At 42.1% G+C, this 24,641-nt stretch overlaps 1 protein-coding gene and 1 long non-coding RNA gene across 8 annotated transcripts in view; one reads left to right on the top strand and one right to left on the bottom strand.

Annotated features, from left to right (window-relative positions):
* The window catches only part of CUNH8orf34 (chromosome unknown C8orf34 homolog), a 161,451-nt gene extending 158,863 nt beyond the window's left edge, over positions 1-2,588 (bottom strand). For all 7 annotated transcript variants that reach the window (XM_057426125.1, XM_057426127.1, XM_057426120.1 and 4 more), the window contains exon 1: positions 2,484-2,588. In XM_057426125.1, coding sequence (XP_057282108.1) covers positions 2,484-2,552 — 69 coding nt within the window. In that variant the 5' untranslated portion in view covers positions 2,553-2,588. The remainder of the gene's footprint in view (positions 1-2,483) is intronic.
* Positions 2,001-23,065, top strand: LOC130608291 (uncharacterized). The gene is made up of 3 exons (XR_008974502.1): positions 2,001-2,156; positions 2,517-2,720; positions 22,600-23,065. It is a non-coding gene; the product is annotated as an uncharacterized LOC130608291 (long non-coding RNA).
* Positions 23,066-24,641: the final 1,576 nt, after the last annotated feature.

Below are 24,641 nucleotides of genomic sequence, written 5' to 3'. Positions count from 1 at the left end.
AGCTGCAGAAGCACAGCCTACCTCACTGTGGGCTGCACCATGGGCTGCAGGAGAACCTCTGCTCCAGTGCCTGGAGCACCTCCTCCCCTCCTTCTTCACTGGCCATGGCATCTGCAGAGCTGTTTCTCACATATTCTCACTCCTCTCTCCAGATGCAATTGCTGTTGCAGAGTAACTTTTCCACCCTTCTTAACTATGTTATTCCAGAGGCACTACCACCACTGTCCCTGATGGGCTCAGCCTTGGCCAGCAGCAGGTCCGTCTTGGAGCCAGCTGACATTGGCTCCACTGGACACTGGGGAAGCTTCCAGCAGCTTCTCACAGAAGCCACCCCTGTAGCCCCCCCTACTACAAGAACCTTGCCACGCAAACACAATACAGTCTGACTCTGAACACCACATGGTATTCTTGATACACCACAATACATATATAATAGGAATACTAGTATAGAGCATAAGCTTCACCCTATGCTTAGTTTTCAATCAATTTCTGTCAACTTCAAATACGTGTCTTGCCATTAATGATGGCTGCAAGATCAGGCAAAGGTTGTACATCTTCAAAAAAGTGTTGAGAACAAAAAAAAAACAACACCAAAATAAAATATATATTTTAAATGACTAATCAGGAAGTGGAGGTGATAAGATCTACTATCCTCTTCTTTCCAGTGTTAATGATTAAAATAACTTTAAACAGCTACATGAATGCTACGGCCTTATCTCTTAAATCCATTCTCTAGTATTCAGGTCTAAGTTGATTTGACCAAAGAATTTTCTTCCTGGTCACACTTAGTGCACTGGAGTGCACTAACAACCTGTGGACAACCTGCACAGTTATGTGGAGAGTCTTCCATGGATTCTTTCTATCAATTAAATTCCTACATTACAGTGGTAAGTGAAATATATAGTGATACATGAAACCTTGTAACAAATACAACTTTTCTTTCCTCCACTATTAATAACTAAAGCATCCTACTATTTAAACATAGAGCTCTTACACTACTGAGAAACTTGGTTAAAAGACAGTGACTCAGAACAGTGATGTCAAGTAGCTTGTTTGAATTTTAATGTGTAAAACAACGGGTTAAGAAAATCTAGAAGAAAATGACAGCTGTCAGGCACCTAACTCCTCAACAACCCCAAGGCACTTAATTCCCATTGAAATACAAGGGAGTCAGTTACGTATACAGCCCTAGCAACTGTGTTGATTGAACAGCCTTTTATTCAGAAATTGAACTGCACAAATGTTTCAGTTTCTATGAATTCTAGAACCAGAAAAATCATCTGCTGTTCCCTCGTACCCAGTTACCGTTCCACCAAATGGGCTTTTATTCATTGTAAAATGAAAATATCTAACACCTCTGACACTGAGCCAACATAACCTGTCACAACAGCCTCAGCCCACGCTAAATACAAAAACTGGCCCTTGGCGAGCAGATCCCTAAGAAAATTTGAACCCTTCCTATGAGGGTTGGCTACCCAAAACATGCACTGAAGACATGGAATCCATCACACCAGAATAAAAGAGATTTTGTACATAGTAAGCTTGATTGAGAACAAGTTAAATACTGAAAAAGGCAGACTTGTGTCTTGGGATAATAATGCCAGAGTATAATATATGTGCATTTAGATGTAAAAACTGTATGAGAAACAGGATGATAAAATGGTAACAATCACGATTGCTTTAGTATTCATAGCTTATGCACAGAAATAGTAAAATATGCACATCTGTGCATCTACAAATTGAGCAAGTGCATCTTTGTGAGACCACGGAAACTGTATCGAAAAAATACGTCTCCCAAGTGTCTGACTGCAGATGAAAATCTCAGAAAACACCATCGGGCCGGGCTGTGCGCAGGACAGCTTTCCCTCCGCGTGCCCGGCTTTCCCGGTGGGGAGGCATCCACCTCTCTCCTCGCTCAGCCGGTCTCGGAGGGACAGCGCCTCTGCTCCCGCTCGCGGCTCAGCGCTGCCGCCCTGGAGACAGCGAAGCCTTGGGAGCGCCACCTCCCCAAGCAGCACACGAACGGTCAGTCGGGACCGGGCCGCGGTCCCACGCCGCGGGGCGCCGCGGCCGCCGAGGCGAAGTGAGAGGGCGCCTCCGGAGCCTGGGGCCGCTGGTGGGAGGGCGATGGGGCACCTGTTTCACGACCCGCGCGGGTGCGTGTGAACCGGAGGGCGGTGCGTCCGTGGCGGGGCAAGGGGTCCCGCTCTCTCGCCGGAGCTCCGGAGGGGTCCCGGAGCTCCGACACCCACAGGGGCATGGAGAAGGGACACGAGGGCACACGCATGGAGGGGCAGGACAAGGCAGGGCAAGGCAGAAGGTGCCCCGTCGCCCCCTCCCCGGCCGGGCAGGCGCCGAAGCTGCGCCTCGAACTCGTCGTCGCCCCTGCGCTCACCTGTGCTGCGCGGGGAGCCGCGGCCATCGCGGGGGCACCCCTACCGCTGCCCGCCGCGGAGAAGCCGGCCGGCAAGTGTGCAGCTTACCTCGAAGAGGGGACCGATCTTATTCTTTTCCAGGTAGGCTTGGATCCTGGTCTGCTGGTGAGACGCCATGAGAAGCTCCGGAGGCGGGGGCTGGAGCTCCTCTCCCCCGGCGGCGGCTGCACTCCCTCTGGCTGCTCGCGGTTCACTCTCCGCCGCCCAAAGGCTGCCACAGCGGGAGCTGGGGGAGGCGCTGCGGAGGGGCGGCAGCCCGAAGTCTCCGGGACGGAGCTAACTCAGGTAACGGGGGGGTGGGAACGGGTAGCCGGGTGTCAGTCGCCCGCTTAACTGGGCGCGGGGCGGCGGCGGGATATCTCCCCCTCAGGGAGCAGCAGGCGGACGCTGCCAGGAGCGGAGCATGGTGCAGGGAGGAGAAAAGCTGCAAAGGCAGCGCGGAGCCCGCGCCACTCCGCGCCCTGTGTCTGTCTGTGTCTGTCCGTGTGCGCTAGGCAGCGCCTTGGTTACGGGAACAGCCGCGGATCGAGCTGCCGCTCTCACCACAACACCGCTCCCGAAGCCAGCGGCTGGGGGCTTCTGTCAGCCCTGCGTCCGTTGGCGCCCGGGCTCCGGCGCACAAAAGGCGGGAGCGATCGAAGGGGGAGGAGAGCGGGCGGGAGGCGGAGGCTGCTGTGGCTTCTTCGTTCCGTAGACGGGCTGCTCCCCTGGCGCGGCCAAGTACCCGCTTTCCGCGGGCGCTGCCTACGCGCCGCCGTTTTCCAGGGCCCACACCTGGCTCTGCTTCCCGGTGCTGGGAGTCCCCCGGGTGGGCTCCGCGGGGTAGGGAGGACTCGAAAACTTCAGCAGGCGGCGGGTCAGGGAGGAGTGAAAGGAGTCGCTCAGCGAGCAGGGAATGGGGGTGCCAGGACTGCAGCCAGCGCTTTCCCTCCCTGTTTAAATGCTTTTTAAATCTTGAAACGCTCCGTTTCTTCTTAAATGAAATTCCCAGTTAGAGACACTGAGCATCTTAATACAACAACTCCAGTAGGTATGTGTAGCTGTACTGTGGTCTCGGGTTGTGTTGAGTTCCCTCAAGTAGCCAAGGGCTGTTGTCCAAAAACGCGGTGGAGTAAATGAGAAATTTCCATCTGGTTTCAGGGAGCAGCGAGTTAATAGCTACATCAAAGAAGCAGTATTTATTCTTTCTGCACTTCAAGTAATTAGGTCCCTACCTTTTCAGGAGGCAGAGTCATAACCAGCTTTTATCTCTCTCTCTCTTTAGAGAAGAACAAACAAAAACATGCTTGTTGGGGTTTGACACTTCCGTTCTTCTGCAGTAACTGATTCTGCTGTATTGGCATTTACCTGGTTTTTTTTTTAAAAAAAAAAAAAAAGGAAAAAAAAAACAACCACAACACACACACAAAAAATCCCCACAAAAAGCCCACAATGAAAAAGACATTTTATTTTTAATAGGAATTTTTTAAAAGCACAAAACATCTTTGAAGAATATTGGGAACATTCAGCATGTCCACTGAATCAGCCTGCCTGCTCCCAGTCAAGCAGTATGCTGCAAATGCAGGAGTACAAGCCTTTCCTGATTTGGAAACTTAATTTTGGCAGGAGTCAAAAGATCGTGAGTTATGCTCCCACAGCCGCCGACTGTTGTTTGACTTCAGAGTCCTCTCTACTGACCTAAAACTCACACTTCTACCTAGAAAGATGTCAGGTGTAAGAGTATTATAAAAGAGAGCTTGCAGTGCACCCTGTAACATAAGCAATAGTAATAATAACCAATAATCTCAGTGATGCAGTGTTTATTTTCCATAGTAGCCACTAAAAAATGGCCTTTTTAAATTTTGATTTTTAGGTAGTCTTCTAAAATTCATATCAGCTCAGAGTTTCAGCATATCGTCTCCAGCAAAGTACAGCTGCTGTGCCTGGTGCCACTTAAATAGTATGGTGCTAAGCTAGTTTAATCAGCCTAAGGAGGATCATACAATTGTAGGGGTAATTGCCAGTGATGCAGGTTCTCTATAGTGGCTCTGATGATTCCTATCAGATGAGTATGTCTGTAAAATTTCACAAATCGCACCAGAACCCAGACTGCTCCAACAGATAGAAGTTTCCCACTTTGCAAAATGATACGTCCCTCCCTCCCATGATCCAAAAATGAGAACATACATTTGTATAGCCCTACATAGCCTGACTTCTCGAAGCAGCAGTACTTCCAGACCTGACCGCTCCAAGACCTGCAAACTGTTACTGCTCTATTTGACCAGTAAGAGGACTGAAGAAAACAAACAAGACTATCAGCAATACAAATAAAAAAGAGAACTTATTAAAGGAGGTTTTAAAGATAACAGTAACTGTATATGGTTGCATATTGTGCAGTTAGCTAGATCCCAAGATCTCACAGTTAAAACCTCAGAACTTTGGGGGTTGGTTGTGGTTTGTTTTTCTTTCTTTCTTTTTTTCTCTCTCTCTCCCTCTCCCATCCTCCCTGCAATCACAGGGTGACTGAGGTTGGAAAGGACTTGTCTTGCCCTGTGCTATAGAAGGGTCACCTAGAGCTGGTTGCCCCAGCCCTACCTCCAGATGGCTTTTGAGTATCTCTTTCTGGTATCTGTTGTCATTTTTCCTTCCTGTTTCCCAGGCCTTCTTTTCCCTCTCTTAATTCTCACCCAGACATACAACCTAGACTTTCCAGTTGGCTTGGAAGACACACTAGCAATACTACTGTGGCTGGGAAATCTTCCAAGGTCAAATGCAGAATTAGCTTTCAAAACAGACACATCTTCTAATCCCACAGCTCCCATAACACTTAACTGACAGGTTTTCCTTTGATACGAATTAGGAACTTTAGGGAGACATGAACACAGTTCCTTACCAAGAGCTTCATGTTACTGTTTCCTAGTTGAAGGTCTCCAGCAGCTCCCTGACAGAAAGCTGAGTGCTGAAGTATGAGAGTGCAGGTGTCTCCTGTATAAAGCATTAGGCTCAGTGACATGATAGAATAGGAAAAGGAATTTCCTTGTTAGCATGTTCTTTTATCAGCACAAAAACTCGTGATAGATTTAAGACAAGCCACACTAAGATGAGCTATCAATAAATACCTGTGATTTGCAAATTAGGACAGAGAGCTGGGGATGTCCTTTCTGTGCTCTGTTATTTAGGGGAAAAAAAATCAAATTTATAATTAAGTTGTTTTTTTAAATTGGTATTAATACAGGTCTTTTAAAATTAACTTTCATTTCAATACTGAAGGATCAGAGATTTAAAAAAAAAAAAAAAATCTCTTAGATTAAAATTACTGATTTGGCCCTGCATAAATTTATATTACTCTTAGCAAACTTTTTTGTATGAGCAACTCAATACTAAATTACTTTACAACCCAGGTAATAAAATACATTCTCTGTATCGTGCTTTGCTATGATCCACATTTCATTTGGTAGATATTTTTCTTTAAAGAGCAGTATACAGCATGCACATCTACATAACACTCAGGACTGAACCTCAAGATCAGATAGGACTGCAAGAATTTGCACAGAGGCATCAAAAATGACAGGTGTCCTGATTTTGAATTATATGGAGCTCATAAAGTAAAAACTTTAGGATTCTAAAACAACAGGGAGATGGATGAAAGAACAGAGCTAATTTTAAGATGGTTGTGACCACACTCTACTCAGTTCTTATTCTGTGTTCACACCTGTGATATCTGAGCTCCATGCTTCTTACCATTGTGTGTTGGTGGTTTCCCCATCCTTCACTCTTCTCACCAAGCGGATTGTGTATGTTTTGGTATGCTGCTTCTGGTTTGACTGTCTTAGTTCAAGGACTTCACCAGAGTAGGGGCCCATTAAGTGATTCTGTAGTGTTCTACACAATTTCAGTCCCTTCATCCATTTTTCAAGAATAAGATTGCTGCAGTTCCAGTGCTGAGCTCTGAATTTTCAAAGTTACGGGCACTTGCAGTACCCATTCATCATTCCTAGAGTTAAGTTATCCAGACTTCACATGCAAAGAAGGTGTTCTTCAGAAGTCAGAGCTACCACTGCCTAGCAGAAACTGAAACTGATGACTTGGCTGTCTGTGAAGGTACTCTGTGGGTCACAAATACACAGTGCCAAGTCAACAGTTCTTCTCCCTGCTGGCTAAAATTTGATCCATATGCTCTGTAGGAAGTTTATTTTCTGAGATGGCATCTGGAGTGCAAAAGAGACATTAAGATCTAAGAGAAATCTGTAGTGGCAATATATGAATTTATTACAGACCTTTACATGGCTTTATAGCTCCCATTATGTGCTTTATGTTTCAGCTGTCAAAAATAATCAGAAATTCCTTCATGAACCTTCCACAAAACAATTAGGAAAAAAATAGGGAAAAAAGAACACCTAGCAGGCACATTAAAAGAGGTAGTATTCATCAAAACCTGGTGATATTTTCTTTATAGAGCTTTCAATTTTGTCAGTTTCCTTTAATATAACTTTAAGACAAAGAATTCTTCCATTACTGTGGTTGTTTCTATTGAGTTTGATATTCTATGCAAAGTCATTACCTAGTTCATGAAGAACTAAAAGAGCCATTAGTCAACAGCTAAATGCAGTTCTTAAAAGTATGCTTGTACTTAAAAAAAAATGCAACTGAAGTTACCTTTAAGAAAATAAAAACCCTGAGTTTGTGCACTTTATACATGAGGAATTATTTTTTACTGCTAAATCATAGGCTTTAAATCCCTGTTGTAAAATTTTCTAAAACAGCACACACACATGTACATATGCACACACACACTCAATTAATATTGCAGTGCTTAAAACTGTTTAAAATTATGGAAGTCTGACAGCTCCTGACCTAGAAAGCTGCCATTTAGCTTTTTATTTAGCATTCCCCTAAAATGGATCTGCTCAGATAGTGTCTTCTCAAAAGAAACTGAAGCATCTTAATACATTGTACTGAAATACCCAATTTACATTTTTAGCCCATATGAAGTTACCAGACAGAACTGGCAATAACATCACCAAAGGGCTCATGCTAATGATTTGGTATACTTAATTTTGTTTGGTGGGGTTTTTAAAACCTACTCAGTAAAGGGTATTATCTCCCCAAACATCAGCTTAAGTTTAGACAGCCTTGAATACCCTTTCTACGGTTTCCTGTTTGCACCGAAGTAAGAACCATACAACTTCAAAATCTGGGCTAGACTCAGACTTGGAAAGAGCAAGGTTTCTTTTGCATTATCATTCTAGAGAATTCAGCCCACATTGTGCATATCTTTTCCTTTATACATTGTGATCTTGGCCACAAACACTCAGCCTCTGTGGTAAAACATTCCCTATTCCTTGCAGGGCATGAGCCCTGGGGAGCTTAAAAGCTTGCATTATCCTCAGGCTCTCAATAGGGACAAGAACAAATCACTGGAAAATCCAAGATTCATAAACCCACACTGTGCTTAAGGAGGATGAGTGACTACCTCCTGGACTCTTATTCTCAGATGTATTGTGTAATTTGTTTTCATTCATCATGTTTGCTTTCCTGCTTCCAATAGTTGATTCAGGAATGCTCTTCTCATCCTATTCAGAGGAAAATCCATCCAAACTTGAAAAATTCTCTAATACCATATTACCAATCCAACCATTAATAGAAACCACTACTCTTTCAAGACTTTATTGCAGCTTATATCCATTTTTAGCACATTTATAGTTGTTTTCTGTTTGGCTACACATACAATGCAAAAGTAAAAGGAGCAGTACTTATGAGCCCAATAATAATAGAGCAGGATCTGACTGTATATATTAAATAAATTTAAAGGATAAATCTGCTTTGAGATTTCACTGTTTAAGTGCAGTACAGAAAACTGCAGATAAGCATTATTAGGAAGCCAGCTAAGACTACGATGCAACCTGGTAAGCAGAGCTTTTAGTATCCTCCTGAAGATGGATGGGTGAGATTCATATGCAGCTACAATAACACCAAAGTACTCAAATAATTAAAGACTTACAACACCAACTGACAGTTACATTATTTTTCTTTTCTGAGAGGTACATTATTTTTCTTTTCTGAGAGATACAAATACTAATTGAATTATCTGGTGGTGGCTAAGAGCATAGTAATGCAGGCCTTCAAAAACTGTCCATTTCCCCTCCCTCTGTAACACTGCCAGACCACAGAGTATTTGTCTATTCACTGTTGGTATTCTGGCGGCATGGATGGCAGCAGGGACTGAACCAAGACTTTTTGGCATGTGCTACTTGTTCCGAGTCTGGTCTAGTTCTTCCAGGCCGTGACTAGTAACTCTAATATGCAGACCAGCCACTAGAGGGGAACAAAGAGTCACACTCTGCTAACAGGTTGTAAAACTGCTTTGCAGGAAGATCTTGGACATGGCCATAAACAAGTGCTGTACCTGACTCAGCTGCCAGCACTGGTTCATGCTGTAGTCCGTGCGTAATTGTAATACGTGCGTATTGCATTTGGACAGCAAGGTTTACTTAAGGGTCTATAAACCTGGAATATGTTTGTATATCCACCACATAATTATTATAAATGTTTGTACTGCTAACTGTATCCTGATTACTTGCAGTGGTATAGTCATGTATGCTCTGAACCACCAAGCATTTCAGCATGCTTTTTAGCTGAAAACTTACATGTAAGTTAGGTTTTCAGGTCGTTAAAGACAAACACATTTAAAGTGTATCACTTTTTCAGGGTGGGGAAGCAGCCAGCAGAGAAGCGTTACAGCTAACTCTAGGCTAGGAAGGCTGTTAAGCCTTAGCTGCCTAAAGACTGCCACCATGAAGCTGTTAAGGTCAGGTAATATTGCTGAAGCTGCTAAAGAGTGAACCAGTGCAGAAGATAATCTAGACAGAGGAAGTTTAGGATGACTGGTTTTCAGATGATCGATAGCTTTTGTGTATACAGCTTGGACTCCTCTGCTCCTAATAACACAAGTTAACATTAGTCAAGCATTCTCCTTACTCATCAGGAATCCCCCAAATGCCCAGGAAGCTGTTTTCCAGGTTGCTTTTTATTACCAGAACATACCTAAGAATGACCAGGATTATGCTCAATAAGCATGCCAGTAATGCCAACTTCCAACATTTAAAAAGGAAAAAATAATAAATATGGTTCTGAACAAAAATCATCAAGAGAGACCTTAAAATAGATTTTAAACTTTTGAATTTTACAGTTTCAAAGCTTCTGGGACCCTCTCCTGCCCTGACACAAACTCGAGATATCTAGTAACTCTTTTTCTACAGTGAAAGCAAAGATTCTTTTGCAGCAATTTGATTGCAGGAACTAGAGGTGGAAAAAAATTAAACACTAAACATAAAAGGAGTAATGGTAAAAAATACGTGAGTTGGCAAAACCACTGTATCTTCTTTTCCAGGCCTAGTGGAGCTGGATTTGAAGACAGTACCTAGGGACAAGAGCTTAAAAATGGAAAATTTACTAACCTGAAGATTGCTGTGTTCAAACAAAAACCCAGGCAAAGAGGCATGTGTTGCTTTTTAGTGAGAAGGAGGCTAGCAATGATTCCATTTAATTTCCTGTAGTAGGAAGCTTAGCAACTATTTGGTAATAATACTTCCTTAGGTGATTACTGCTTTTACTTGGAGGGATGTGAAATTAGAGGAAGTCCTTGAAATATTAATGCCAATGCCCATTACAGTCCTTGAAGAGAAGGACAAGGACCTTGGACTGAATTTGCCATTGAATGCTTGCCTTTGGCAGCATTTCAGCCATCACACATGCATCTGATTCTTCCTAAAGGGGAAAAATTCTTGGCTTGGGATTTATCCCCTTGGGTTTGTTTCACATGGAAAATGCTGGACACATGGTTACTTCATCATGGCTGATTTACTTAATTGGAAAGAGATTGATATTTCTGCTATTAAAGTAACTGGAGTTTAATATTTCTGCATCTATCTGCATTTATGAGATTTCAACTGACTTTCCTAAAGCAGCATGTGCACAGGTCTTCATAGGCTGCTGTCTTGATAATGAGTTGCATTTTCCACTCAATACACCAAATCTTAGCCATACAGCTGCCTCCCACTAGCAGTTATGAACTTAAAGCATTTAAAATAATATGCATTACAATAAGAGCACAAAAGAGACAATTAGCAAAAAGGTAATTAAATTTGTCTCCTGTCCCAAAATGCACGGAAAAGCTCCATTTGTTATTAGTAACATGACATCCCTAATAACATTTTAAAATGTATTTTTAATCTAGGATTAATTTTCGAGCACTTGATAAAGCAATTTACATTTCATAAGCTTCATTGTCCTAAAAAAAATTGGAATAAAGGATTATCTTCTGCAGCAAAATTGAAAGGCTCATTTGGAGACTGAGTTACCTAAGTGCCTGAGGTTTTTCAGGAAAAGATGTAGATGGTTATTTTTTTGGAAACTTTTTTCATGCAAATAGAGGAATGTTTTGTCTATTGTAGAGAAGTATTTTAGGTTCAGTCATATTCTTATCAGGAAATTTAAATTCAGAACTCTACATATAAAAAATAATATGTGGGTTGGCACTTACTGACTTCCCCTCAAAAGAATAAAGCATCAAATATAGGCCACATGTATTATAGAGATACTAATTCAGTGCTTATAAACAACACTGCAATTAACTGTTAATTGTAAGTGTTCTACAAGTCAAAATTCTAATCATTGGCAGACCTGCTTTAAATCTTACTAGTGTAGTGTGTTCACATGAATTGGAACACAGTTCTGTTCTGTTTGGATTTTTGGTCTGAGTCTTGACTATTTTGCTCTTGGCTGTTTGTGGGAAATATTTGTGCCATTGACCAGTGTGCGGTTACAGTATATTTTTCATAATGCAATATAGAAATTCAGCATAGTAGCTTTTTTTACAGCAAGAACTATATTCTAATTGTTAGGTAAGCATTAATACATGACTTAAAAGACTCTTAGTTATGGACTTCAGTACATTATCAAAGGTAAGCATAACTTTTTCTCCCCCCCCCCCCCCCCCAATTTGTTTTTTTAAGGCTTTCTGGCAAATGCTGTAAAGAAGGGATTTTAAAAAATAAATGGGGATACTCACAATTGTGAATTTACATCCAGACTTTCTGGTAATGTCTAAATGAAGACGTGGAAGCTGAAAAAGCATGAAGGGAACACAAAGAATAAGTGAATGGAAAACCATTAAGGGAGGAAACTGAGTATCTATATAACTAACATAAATAGTGTGAGTGAGCAAAGTATTAGAATCATACTGCATGCAACATTATTTCTCTGGAGAATGTGGAAGGGATTGTGGACCAGTATGCTAGTTCATTAGAAAATTGTATCTGTCACACTCACTATACAATGCTATGATTTTCGAAATGAGAAGGTAAACAATACATTTGTCTACTTGTACCTAAGAAGAGAGGAAAAAGTTCAAAGAGGTTTAGAATCACAATTGCAAGGTGCCTTTAAATTTAGTGGAATCAGTATTGGGTCCACAATAAGGATAAAGAATAAAAAGAACAGAAAGCCTGAAGCTTTGGAAAGAATTTAGGAAAGCTGTATTTCAGAAAACAGAAATACATTGATCTGCCAGATTTGTTGGTGCAGCCTGTTTCTTAACATATCAACATGCTGCACTTGGGAAAAAAATAATACATGAATGAACAGTCTGTTCAAAGCAGAGAAAATATAAGAAGATAACAGCATCGTCGGCATCATCACGAGCAGATTGTGAGCATGTACACAGTTGCTGTTACTGAGCTTTAGATAAAGTACACTGGAATTGGGAACATTTTGAAAGGTTTGGAGTATCAGTTCAGATAGTTATCAAAGATCAGGTCGGCAGTGAAGATTCTGCTAAACAGTTAATCCACAAGCCCATTCAGGAATGCTGTAGCACTTTTACTCAAATGATTTTCCCATTTCTTTTCCCCCTGTTCACTTCCTGTTTATCATTTATGATTGCTATGGAGAGGTATTTGGAATGGATGAGTACATTATCTATCAAAGTAGATAAGCACATTATATACTTGTTTATTAATAAGGATGCTCTGCAAATTCAGTATGAGTGTGGGGGAAAAAGAAACAGAGGACTGTATTTTGGTCTTTGGTTCCAAAGTATATCACAGAGAACAATCCAGGTGTTGACTGACAATACATTTTCCTATTGTAAAATTATCATTTCTCTTTTCCTACTTTGCACTGTTTTCTCTGTCTAGACTGTAAAGGCCTCTTACCTCACTTTTCCTTCTGCTCCTTTCTTTGGCATATTTAAAGCACTCCTGGCACTGAAAAAATTCTTGATCCTAGGATCTACCCTAACTACTCCTACCTGTGTTCAGTTCTGGGGCTCCCAAAACAAGAAAGACATGGACTGCTTGGCTTGAGTCCGGAGGAGGGCCATGAAAATAATCAGAGGGCTGGAGCACCTCTCCTGTAAGGAAAGGCTGAGACAGTTGGGAGGTTGTTCAGCCTGGAGAAGAGAAGGCTCAGGGGAGACCTTATAGCAGCCTTTCAGCACCTAAAGGGGCCCTGCAAGAATGATAGGAACTTTTTACAAGGACATGTAGTGATAGAACAAGGGGGAATGGCTTGGAACTGAAAGAGGGTAGATTTAGATTAGATACAAGGAAGAAGTTCTTTACAGGCAGTGAGACACTGGAACAGGTTGCCCACAGAAGCTGTGGATGCCCCATCACTGGCAGTGTTCAAGGCCAGGCTGGATGGAGCTTTGACCAACCTGATCTAGTGGAAGGTGTCCCTGCCTGTACCAGGGAGGTTGAAACCAGATGATCCCTTCCAAGCCAAACTATTCTATGAATCTATGATATGAGATGCAAACATGCTTTCCAAGGATAGGAATCTCAGTTTTTATTACTTCAGCTTTGGTTTGCCCTTTTCATCTGCACTGAAACATTTGTAGTAAGGATTCTTCTGCTTAAGGTGGCAAATCTAGTATTTCCATTCAATTATAAAGAAAGTAAATAGCTTTAGTACAACTTTGTTTCAGTTAAATTATGAAATAGTACCTCAGGAATTAGTTATTCTTCTGTCTCCACCAATGGTAAAGTCTTGCTTCAACAAATTTTAGCCTTTTGACTCAGGGCCCTTAGGGTGAAAAAATAATTGTAGTTATCCAACACCAGCTCTATAAAAGAACTGATCTACTGCAGATCTCCTCCTCCATCACAAAGCTCCATTCACCTCTGCACTCAAATTGAAGATCTGGTGATTTTCAGAATTCATCCATGCCCTTTTCCCTCCCCATTCTTGACGAGTTTTTCAGTCTCAGTCACCACATGTATGCTCTGTTTGCGTCCTCTCTTAACTGATCCCTGTTTCAAATATGAATCCCCATTCCACAATAACCCACACCTTGAACCGGTACATTCCTGACAAGAGCTGGAGAGTGTATGGATATGTGCTTCAAATCCTCTTCAAATTTTCATTCAATAAATTAAAAAAATACATACTATGTCACAGTTACCTGATTCTGATTTCTGACGTGAGTTTGAAATCACTCCTACCTCCCATGAGGATATTATCTAAAGAGAGCAGGAGAGAAACTGCCACCTGAGAATTATTTTTAAAACATTGTATATGTATCTTGAAGTGTTTTAAAGAAGTTCTAAATGTTCACAGAAATTATTGCATGGACAAAGGAAGGAAATGGAAGACATTTTCCTAATAAAGTACAGAATAGAGTTCAATTTAGTTTCAGATCACATTCAAGAAGCTTGAAAAACAACGTATCAGAAATGCAAATGTATACAATATATTTAAAGAGAAGTGTAATGCAATTGGTCTGGGAAGTAGCTAAATCAGGAAATTGAGTGTAATTGTAATTTATTTCATGAGAATGTAATATAATTACAACACTGTTGAAAGAGAAGCTTATATGCATCAAAATTACCGTATTAAGACGTTATGTTCTTTATATGAAATTTTGCCTTCAGAATGAGGAAAAGGATAAAGTGTCATGTGTCATAATGGAGTTAAGAGCCCCATGGAGCACTAGAGAAAATCTTGCCACCAGCGAAGTTCAGAGGGGTTACAAGGAAGGAATCAGAGTATCATTTCAAAATGAAGCAACACAAGAACATGGGATGAAGGAACTGCTTGGGTTCCAAAATCTAGCTTTTTTTTTTTTTTTTTTTTTTTACGGACTTCAAAGCAGCCTGCCCCTACCCCCACAGAATAAAAGCAAAGAGTCTAAGGACACGTGTAACCTTCACTGTCCAGTGTGGACTGAGGAGTGAAGTTACCAACGGGCAAGACAATTTCCCAGCTGATTTGGAGACACAAAAATAAGGCGGTTTTCTTAGTGTTCAGCAACTACAGAGAATAAGATTTGTCACTATGTTTTTAACAGAAAACTATTACTGATCCCTGAGAGCAACAAAAGTGATACTTGTAGATTTGCTTGGACACGAAAGTGAGCTGTAAAAGGATTCATTCATAAGGCCTACAGAATTTCCATTAGATTTGTAGAGTAAGTGAAATAAAAATTCTAGCATGACTAAGAAAATTTATGTGGAATAGAATGGTGGTGATAAGCTGTGGGATAAGATCAGATGCTTTTCCTCATATGGCTTACTGAACAATAAGATCAGGGACTGTTTTGGAGACGGTCCAAGGAGCATGCCAAGCAGAGCAAAAAATATATGAGCTGAAGGAACATTAGGAAATGAGTGATTACAGTAAAATCCAATAAAAGATGTGTGCAGAATGCATGCTGCAAGAAGAGGTAATGTGCTTTTAAGAAGTGGACTGGAACTGGGGTTTGGGAAGATATAAATTACAGTGGATGATCTAATGACAAAAGTAATGACATTTGGATAAGAATGAGAAATTGGGACATACAGATACAAAATTCTCTAGTGGCAGAGTAGGAATCAAATATGTTTCGTATACATTATGTTCTGTTAAGTTTTCCAAAAGCAACTGGACTATGATTATAATTTGAGGTCTGATATTAATATACGACCCAAAAGATTCTTAAAATTCTACCCAACACATTGCAAGGTGACAGCCACAGCAGAAACACATTTAGGACATTTTCAGAACCTTTCAAAAGTGCAACCCAGGTGAAAAAAAAACACTTGCTGCTTGTTACAAAGACATTTCTGTGGTGCTGTATTTTCTATCAGCTCTTTTCTTATGTCTACCTGGATAATGTAGGGGAGCTTTTTAGTTCTAAAAAAATTCAAATGTCTTAGGTCAGAGATCTAGAAATAACAACTGTCCTGTTCTGTGTCAGACAAGGCCTAGGCCACAGGACTGCTAGGCATTGAGTCTTGAACTTATCAGGTAAAAGAAGAGCTTTTCCATATAAATGTGCTACTTTCTACCCTTTTCCAGTTCACAATTTCTAGCAGGTGGGCAAAATAGAAATCTTCCAATAAACTATAATGTGCTTCGAGGGTATTAAAGGTCCTTGGTATACACATTTCTCCTTATACAAAAAAAAATGCAGAATGGTACAGCTTAATACTTCTACAAAGACGCTTGTGATTCTTCCACACACCCAAAGTTTTAGCCCGTCTTGTAAGTTAATATAGAGTGAACATACAGCTGTGTAGACATGGAAAAGATATAGATATTCATTCTGCTTGGATTAGCAAATTTACCCAGTTCTGCAGTGGAGACATACATTATTACTTGCAATAGAAATATCCAAACCCCCTTGTAGTTTCAATTAAAGAAAGCCTAAAAAATCCAAGAGTTTCCAAGTCAATACCTTGAACCATAACCCTTTTTGTCGATGCGTGAGGACATTTATATGCTCATTCCACAGAGTGTGGCAGAAAGTACCAGTAGGTAGAAAAAGTGTTTGGCTGTCACAGGTGTAATTATCACTGGCATCTCCCTCTTCTCTTTCCTCCAGCTGGCAAGCAGCATGCAATTTCAGCCTCACAATGAACAGCTCTACCAACAATTTGAATACTTTACTTTGCAACCTTTAGCTATTTAGATGCTAATATGCATGTTAATATTTAATTATGTAATGTAATTAGCAATTCCTTATTGCTCTGTTTTGTATAATGGTCCTTGTACTCACCCCTTCATTGCTTTATTTTTATTTTTTTTTATAATGGTTGCAGAAATGAACAGTAGTTCTCATTGTTCTGTGATCTCATCAGCTCATACAAACTAATGTAGGTCAGGCTGCACTATAGGTTTGATGCCTTTCCAGAATACATTAAAAGGTCTTCAGTAGATTGAATTAGTGATTTGCAATTTGAGAATTAATCTGGTGTGATCTGATGCCAAATGAGCTAGGAGGCACTGGATTGCTAGAGAACTTATTTGTGAGGTGAAGAGTGGATTCCAGCTCCTGACTAAATTTAGCTTCCTTCTTCAGACGGGGTTTATCTAAATAGTATTATTACCATTACCATATATAATAGAACTTTCTACTCACACATATATTGAGAATGCTTGTGGACAAAGATGCTATCTGAGATGAATAAACATGTTCCAAAGACTTATTGGGATCTCCATTTTAATCACATAAATGAATGGTGGCTATGGAGGGCAAAGAATAAATCGTTGGACCTTTTACATTTGCTGTTTTCCAGCCCTTGTGTCACCTTGCAATTTTTTTATCAACTGTTCAAAACAGGTCTTAGAAAACAGAGATTGTTGTTTTTTTTTCTGGGTGGGAGTTGTTTTATTTGTTCAGTTTCTAAAGAAAATATTACAATTTCTTTAGGAAGCAGGTCCACAAATGTAAAATCTGCTACCCAACAGCAGGAGTACTATAAAATTGTAATTGATACATTGAACATAACAAGGAGCCAGTACATATATAATGGAATTGCAGTCCATCTATAAGACATGCAGCTCTACAGCTTGGGTAAACATTGTTGAGGGATGGTTAAAAAATGTGATTGTTATTGTGGTAGGAATTTGAGGAGTATGTTAGAGATTACAGTATAAATTTAGAAGGAAAACAATGACTAGCTTATGAAATTTGGTGGAAGAGTACTCATAAATTATCTAAACTTGGAAGGTAAATTGTAAGACAAACAAAAAATTAAATGGGATCTATACTACTGGCCCAGTACCTACTAAATAATTTCAGTGTCTCATTTGTGAAATTATTTCAACAGATAATACGGACAAAAGTCATAACTACTTATATTCTTCAACTGTATCAGGCATTTACACATTTCTTATAGTGTGTATACAGATTAATTTAAAAATCTCTAAGATCTTTTGATGAAAAAAAAAACCTTTATATTATCAAAAGAAACATAAATGTACATATAAAACATATTTCAACAGAAATAATGCTCTTAGTGACAGTTAGATCTTCATTTGGTGGGTCTGTTATATAGCAAAGCCAAACAAGGGCTATATCTGGAAAGCAAGCAATACTTAGGAAAAAAGACAAATGCTGACATCACTGAATACCTTGAAATTCTAAACATATATGCAAATGAGAGGGGAAACTCAGTAATTAAAATGTGATAACAAAAGAAACAAGTTTTCTTAGTCAGAAAAAGATTCACTGCAGAACTCAACATGGTTAGAATTTCCTAGACAAAGAGGGACAAGACAAACCAGTAAGGCACATAGATAGAAATTGCTTACCACAATTTAGTGAAAATCCACAGACTGAAAAAAAGTACTGTGTATTCCCAGTATCTAACAAGGGAGCCAGGACACCAATGCTGATACATCCACCACACATTTGAAGTCAATAGTAATAATTGGGTAAGTAGTATGCAGTTATGGTATTCACATGTAAAAAAACATAAATGTGTGTCTTCATTATCTCTGATATCCATAAAAGACCAAAGAAGCCAGAGCATACCGACTTCATCCACACTGCTGAGTAGCTGTAGTGCAGCTTGGAGTACTGCTTACCTTGCAACTCTTCTCGCTTTTACAGAGGCCTCCAGCGTGACACTGGTAAAACAGTAGACACAGCCATAGCTGTCAACAGCTACCAGCTTCAGTGCAGCAGTAACTGCTGCCTGCTGTTCCCCCTCTTGTGCCTCCTGCTAAAAAGTCTATGCCATCTTAAGTGCATCTGGCTTCCCCTAACTTCCAGCATTGCATAACATGAGCCATTGCTATGTAGATAGTCAACTGTCTACAAGAACTGTTGTTTGAAAACTGGCAGTGCATAAAGGACACATTTCCATCAGCAGTTCAGATCTCTGACCACTGGACTGTTTGATACCATTCTAGCCAGGCTCCCCATCACTAAGAGGAAGTTTGAGTCCAGAAGATCAATGCCACTTGTTGAAGATACTCCTGGTGTGACTAGGAAGCCTGTCCAGAATTTTCAGAGGCAGACAGCCATATGTGAGAATGTGGCTCATCATATCTAGCACCTTCAGGAAGCCTACAGGATCCTACAGGCCTTAGCTTGTACCAATCAGCTGGCAACCAGTCTGAGGTAAACATGTCTGGAAGGAACATGTTCATGCCTGAGGCCTTCATCTAGTGGCAATTGATTCAGCAACCAGAGTAGTTTAGGTCAGAGGAGACATGAAAGCCGTGCTAACTTCAAAGTTAGATCAGATTGCTTAGGGCATTTTCCAGCTGAGCATTGAAAATCTCCTAGGATGAGGATGGATTTCACAGCCTCTGTGAAATGGGGCAAACTGTGCTAGTGCTTAGGGTGATGAATGTTCTTTCCCTTAACACTGGTCATGCTGCATTTCCTATATTTTGTCTTGTGACCATCACATCTTGTGCTTCAGCTCTGCACTTCTCAGAAGAATCTAGCTTTATTTCTGCAACCCCTTTCTGGGCTGAGTAAGTTCAAATCCTTCAACCTCACCTTGTGTGCTATGTGCTCCAGCCCTGTCATCCCTTTGCTGTGCTCTCTACAGTTTGTAGACATATCTTGTGCTGGGATGGTGGTAAACTTGAAAGAGTACTAGAAAAAGTACCTTGAGTGCCAAGTAGGTTGGATTGCTGATTTGGTCTGCTGTTTACACTCTTAACAGAGCCCAATATGTGGTTAGTTTTTACTCTAACTGCCAATTCATGACCAGCTTCATGACTACAGACCCCAGGCCCTTGGCTCCAGAGCTGTCAGCTAGACAGTTAGTTATTCCACCTTGCCCTGCTGTTCCACATAAAGGACTTCGCATTTGCCGTTGCGGAACTCTGTGAGGTTACTGTGGAACCATTTCTCCAGCTCGTTGTGGCCTCTCACAATGGTGCACCATCCTCCGGTGTATCTACCACTCTCCACATGTTGGTGGCATCCATAGCTGTGCTGTGAAGGTATATGCCATACCATCGGTGAGCCCATTGATGACAGTGTCAAACAGCACTGGCCCCAATCACAGTATCACAGTATCACAGTATGTTAGAGATTGGAAGGGACCTCGAAAGATCATCTAGTCCAATCCCCCTGCCGGAGCAGGAACACCTAGATAATGTTACACAGGAATGCATCCAGGCGGGTTTTGAATGTCTCCAGGGAAGGAGACTCCACAACCTCCCTGGGCAGCCTGTTCCAGTGTTCCGTCACCCTCACTGAGAAGAAGTTTCTTCTCAAGTTTAAGTGGAACCTCTTGTGTTCCAGTTTGTACCCATTACCCCTTGTCCTATCATTGTTTGCCACTGAGTAGAGCCTGGCTCCGTCCTCGTGACACTCCCCCTTTATATATTTATAGACACTGATAAGGTCACCCCTCAGTCTCCTCTTCTCCAAACTATAGAGACCCAGCTCCCTCAGTCTTTCCTCATAAGGGAGATGTTCCACTCCCTTAATCATCTTTGTTGCCCTGCGCTGGACTCTCTCCAGCAGCTCCCTGTCCTTCTTGAACTGAGGGTCCCAGAACTGGACACAATACTCTCACCAGGGCAGAGTAGAGGGGAAGGAGGACCTCTCTCAACCTACTAACCACCGCCCTTCTAATACACCCCAGGATGCCATTGGCCTTCTTAGCCACAAGGGCACAGTGTTGGCTCATGGTCATCCTGTCGTCCACTAGTACCCCCAGGTCCCTCTCCCCTACACTGCTCTCTAACAGGTCGTTTCCCAACCTATACTGGAACCTGGGGTTGTTCCTGCCCAGATGCAGGACTCTACACTTTCCCTTGTTATATTTCATCAAGTTATTCCCTGCCCAACTCTCCAGCCTGTCCAGGTCTCGCTGGATGGCAGCACAGCCTTCTGGCGTATCAGCCACTCCTCCCAGCTTAGTGTCATCAGCAAACTTGCTGATAGTACACTCAATTCCCTCATCTAAATCATTGATGAATATATTAAATAATACCGGTCCCAGTACTGACCCTTGAGGCACTCCACTAGTTACAGGCCTCCAACTAGACTCAGCCCCATAGACTACAACTCTCTGGCTTCTCTCCTTCAGCCAGTTCGCAGTCCACCTCACTACCTGATCATCCAGTCCACACTTCCTCAATTTAGCCGCGAGGATGCTGTGGGAGACTGTGTCAAATGCTTTGCTGAAGTCAAGGTAGACCACATCCACCGCTCTGCCATCATCCATCCACCGTGTTATTTCCTCATAAAAGGCTAAGAGATTGGTCAAACATGATTTCCCCCTGGTGAAGCCATGTTGACTGCCCCTCATAACCTTCTTATCCTTGATATGCCTTAAGATGGTACCAAGGATAAGGTGTTCCATCACTTTCCCAGGGATGGAGGTGAGGCTGACCGGTCTGTAGTTACCCGGGTCCTCCTTCTTGCCCTTTTTGAAGACTGGAGTGACATTTGCTTTCCTCCAGTCCTCAGGCACCTCTCCCGTTTCCCAAGACTTGGTAAAGATGATGGAGAGTGGTCTAGCAATGACTTCCGCCAGTTCCCTCAGCACCCGCGGGTGCATCCCATCTGGACCCATGGATTTATGGATGTCCAGATTGCTCAACTGGTCTCTAACCCATTCCTCATCGACTAAGGCAAACCGCTCCGTCGACCTGACTTCATCTAAGGTCTCAGGGGTACAGGGCTCTTCAGGACTGCCCGCAGCAGAGTAGACAGAGACAAAGAAGGCATTCAGTAACTCTGCCATCTCTTTATCTTCTGTCACCAGGGCACCCATCCCATTCATCAGTGGGCCTACATTGCCTCTGGTGTTAGTTTTGTCTGCCATGTATTTGAAAAAGCTCTTTTTGCTGTCCTTGACCCTTCTCGCCAGGTTTAATTCTAAGGATGCCTTAGTCCTCCTAGCTGCCTTCCTACATCCTCTAGCAGCAGCCTTATATTCCTCCCAAGTGGCCAGCCCCTCCTTCCATGACCTGTAAACTCTCCTCTTCCACTTGAGCATACCCAGCAATTCCCTATTTAGCCACGCAGGTCTCTTGGCCCTCTTCCTTGACTTCCTCCGTGTCGGGATGCTCCGATCTTGAGCACGGAAAAAGCAGTCCTTGAATGTCAACCAACTATCTTGGGCCCCTTTACCTTCAAGCAGCCCTGCCCATGGGATTTCCCCTAGCAATTGCTTGAAAAGGCCAAAGTTTGCCCTGCTAAAGTCCAGGGTTGCAATTCTACTTGGTATTCTACTAGTCCTGCCACACAAGATCCTGAACTCCACCATCTCGTGGTCGCTGCAACCAAGGCAGCCCTCAACCCTTACTGCTTCGACCAGATCCTCCTTGTTAGTGAGGATGAGATCCAGCAGCGCTCCTCTCCTGGTCGGCTCATCCACCATTTGCAGGAGAAGTTATCATTCATACACTGGAGGAACCTCCTGGACTGTGGCTGGGTTGCCGAGTGGTCCTTCCAGCAAACATCAGGGAAGTTAAAATCCCCCACGACGACCACGGCCTGTGACTGTGAGGCCGCTCTCAGCTGCCTGTAGAAGGCCTCGTCAACTTCCTCACCCTGATCCGGTGGTCTGTAACAGACACCTACAACAGTATCCCCCCTGCCAGCCTGCCCCTTAATTCTTACCCACAGACTCTCAACTCGCTCATCATCTGTCCCTGGACAGAACTCGGTGCACTGTAGTTCCTCCCACACATAAAGAGCAACCCCACCACCCTGCCTGGCTGGCCTGTCTTTCCTGAAAAGGACATAGCCTTCCATGACTATATTCCAGTCATGTCAAGCCTAAGTAAGGAAGGTGAAGGTGTGAGGGTGGTGGTTCCTCCAAAGGGAAAGCCACCATGATACCATGATGATTAGGTATCAGATATGAAAAGAAATCTAAATTCCCAGAAGCATTATTTGTCTAATGCCCCCCACCTCCTGCCCTTGTGCTCCTTACAGAGCTCCTCTGGTAGTCATTGCCTCCATCTTCAGCGACTGTGCTAAGGCAGGCCCATACCTTCAGTGATTCTGACTCTGGATTTGCTCCAGGATGGTCTCCAATACCCACTGCTTGGACAACCTGAATTTCACATTCTGGGCCTTACAACTGGTGTGTCTGGAGCTGTCTTCTTTTCTCCGCTTGTTCCTGGAAAAATAAAGATGTGAAGAATGCACATGCTTTCTAATTTCAGGTAATGAACAATATTCTATACTGCTGCATGTACCAGATGCTTAATAAACCAGTATTCTAGTTTTGCAGCTGTTACAGGGCTGGGGTGGGCTCGTTCCATGGAATATACAACTTGCATCAAAGCCTTGAGTCATGGAAGTATATGTTTTCAAAGCCTTCTCTGAAGGCTCCCATAACTTATCTATGGTAGGAAGTCAGGCAACATGTGAAAATGCTGAGGTAGTTAAAAGCCAAATCCAAAGCAAAGCAAAACACTTTACAAAAGCATTATCATTGTTTTAAATTTGACAGAGCAAACTTTCCTCCTAGTCTGATTCTGTCCCTTTGTTGAACTCAGGCTTGCAAGGCGGTAGTTTGCTTCCTGAAAGTTTTGTAGAAAACTTGAAACTAAATTTAGCAATATGTAACATTTTTTTTACACTATATGCTGTTCTCTATAGAGCTTTTCTTCATAGTAATCAATGCAATAACTGCTTGTAGAGGCTTGTTCTAGAAAAAACTTACTTTGGAGGGGAGAGTGAATTTCTGTGATTACTTGATAGCAGGTTTTGTAATTTGGATTTATTTTTCTGTTGCAGTTATCTATTCTTTAAATGCTTTAATTACATTACTTAAAAAAAAATTGTCTTGTACCAATTGAATCATAGAATCATAGAATCGTTAGGGTTGGAAAGGACCTTAAGATCATCTCGTTCCAACCCCCTGCCATGGGCAGGGACACCCTACGCTAAATCATATCACCCAAGGCCTGGTCCAACCTGGCCTTGAACAATGCCAGGGATGGAGCATTCACAACCTCCCTGGGCAACCCATTCCAGTGCCTCACCACCCTAACAGGAAAGAATTTCCTTCTTATATCCAACCTAAACTTCCCCTGTTTAAGTTTTAACCCATTACCCCTTGTCCTATCACTACAGTCCCTAATGAAGAGTCCCTCTCCAGCATCCCTATAGGCCCCCTTCAGATACTGGAAGGCTGCTATGAGGTCTCCACGCAGCCTTCTCTTCTCCAGGCTGAACAGCTCCAACTTCCTCAGCCTGTCTTCATACAGGAGGTGCTCCAGTCCCCTGATCATCCTCATGGCCCTTCTCTGGACTTGTTCCAACAGTTCCATGTCCTTTTTATGTTAAGGACACCAGAACTGCACACAATACTCCAAGTGAGGTCTCACAAGAGCAGAGTAGAGGGGCAGGATCACCTCCTTCGACCTGCTGGTCACGCTCCTTTTAATGCAGCCCATCCTAGAGATGCGTTTCATCTGTTGGAGTGAGAGAGCTTTCTCTCATCTTCTCAGTCAAATGAAAGTGCCTTCAAAGCCACCTGAAGCCACAAGACGTTTTGCCATTAATGTTACTGAGTTTTGAGTACAGCTTCCATCTAAAGAACTTAACTTATTCATCTTACCAGCTTACTGATGTCCCCCTCCTCCTCAGATGCTCTCTTTTTCCTCACTGTCTTAGGTAGTTTGGAGGTACTTGAGAAAAAAAAAAATAAAATCTACATGCTTGAGAATGAGAACCATGTTAAACAATTAATACACTGATGTAAGACTTTACTTGTCTTGCTCACTATGTAGATAGAATGCAGAAATATTGCTGAATATATTTTGTTGCAAATGACCCATTTGTTAGAACACTTAGGGCAAAGGAGAGCTAATTATCACCAGCAGAATTACAGACTCGGCAAATTGTAGAGCTTCTCTTTTAATAGCTTTAGAACAAATAACATCCTAATAGTTAGCCTGAAGAGTATTGACAAGGGCCTGACTTGGAATGTCAGGTGCACGTAAACCCTTATTATAGGAATAACC

The sequence above is a fragment of the Pezoporus wallicus genome, unplaced genomic scaffold (genome assembly GCF_028554395.1).
Source record: "Pezoporus wallicus isolate ANWC-B61680 ecotype Strahan unplaced genomic scaffold, APGP_CSIRO_Pwel_v1 contig_4131, whole genome shotgun sequence".
Lineage (NCBI taxonomy): Eukaryota > Metazoa > Chordata > Aves > Psittaciformes > Psittacidae > Pezoporus > Pezoporus wallicus.
This window is presented reverse-complemented; position numbering and strand designations above follow the sequence as displayed.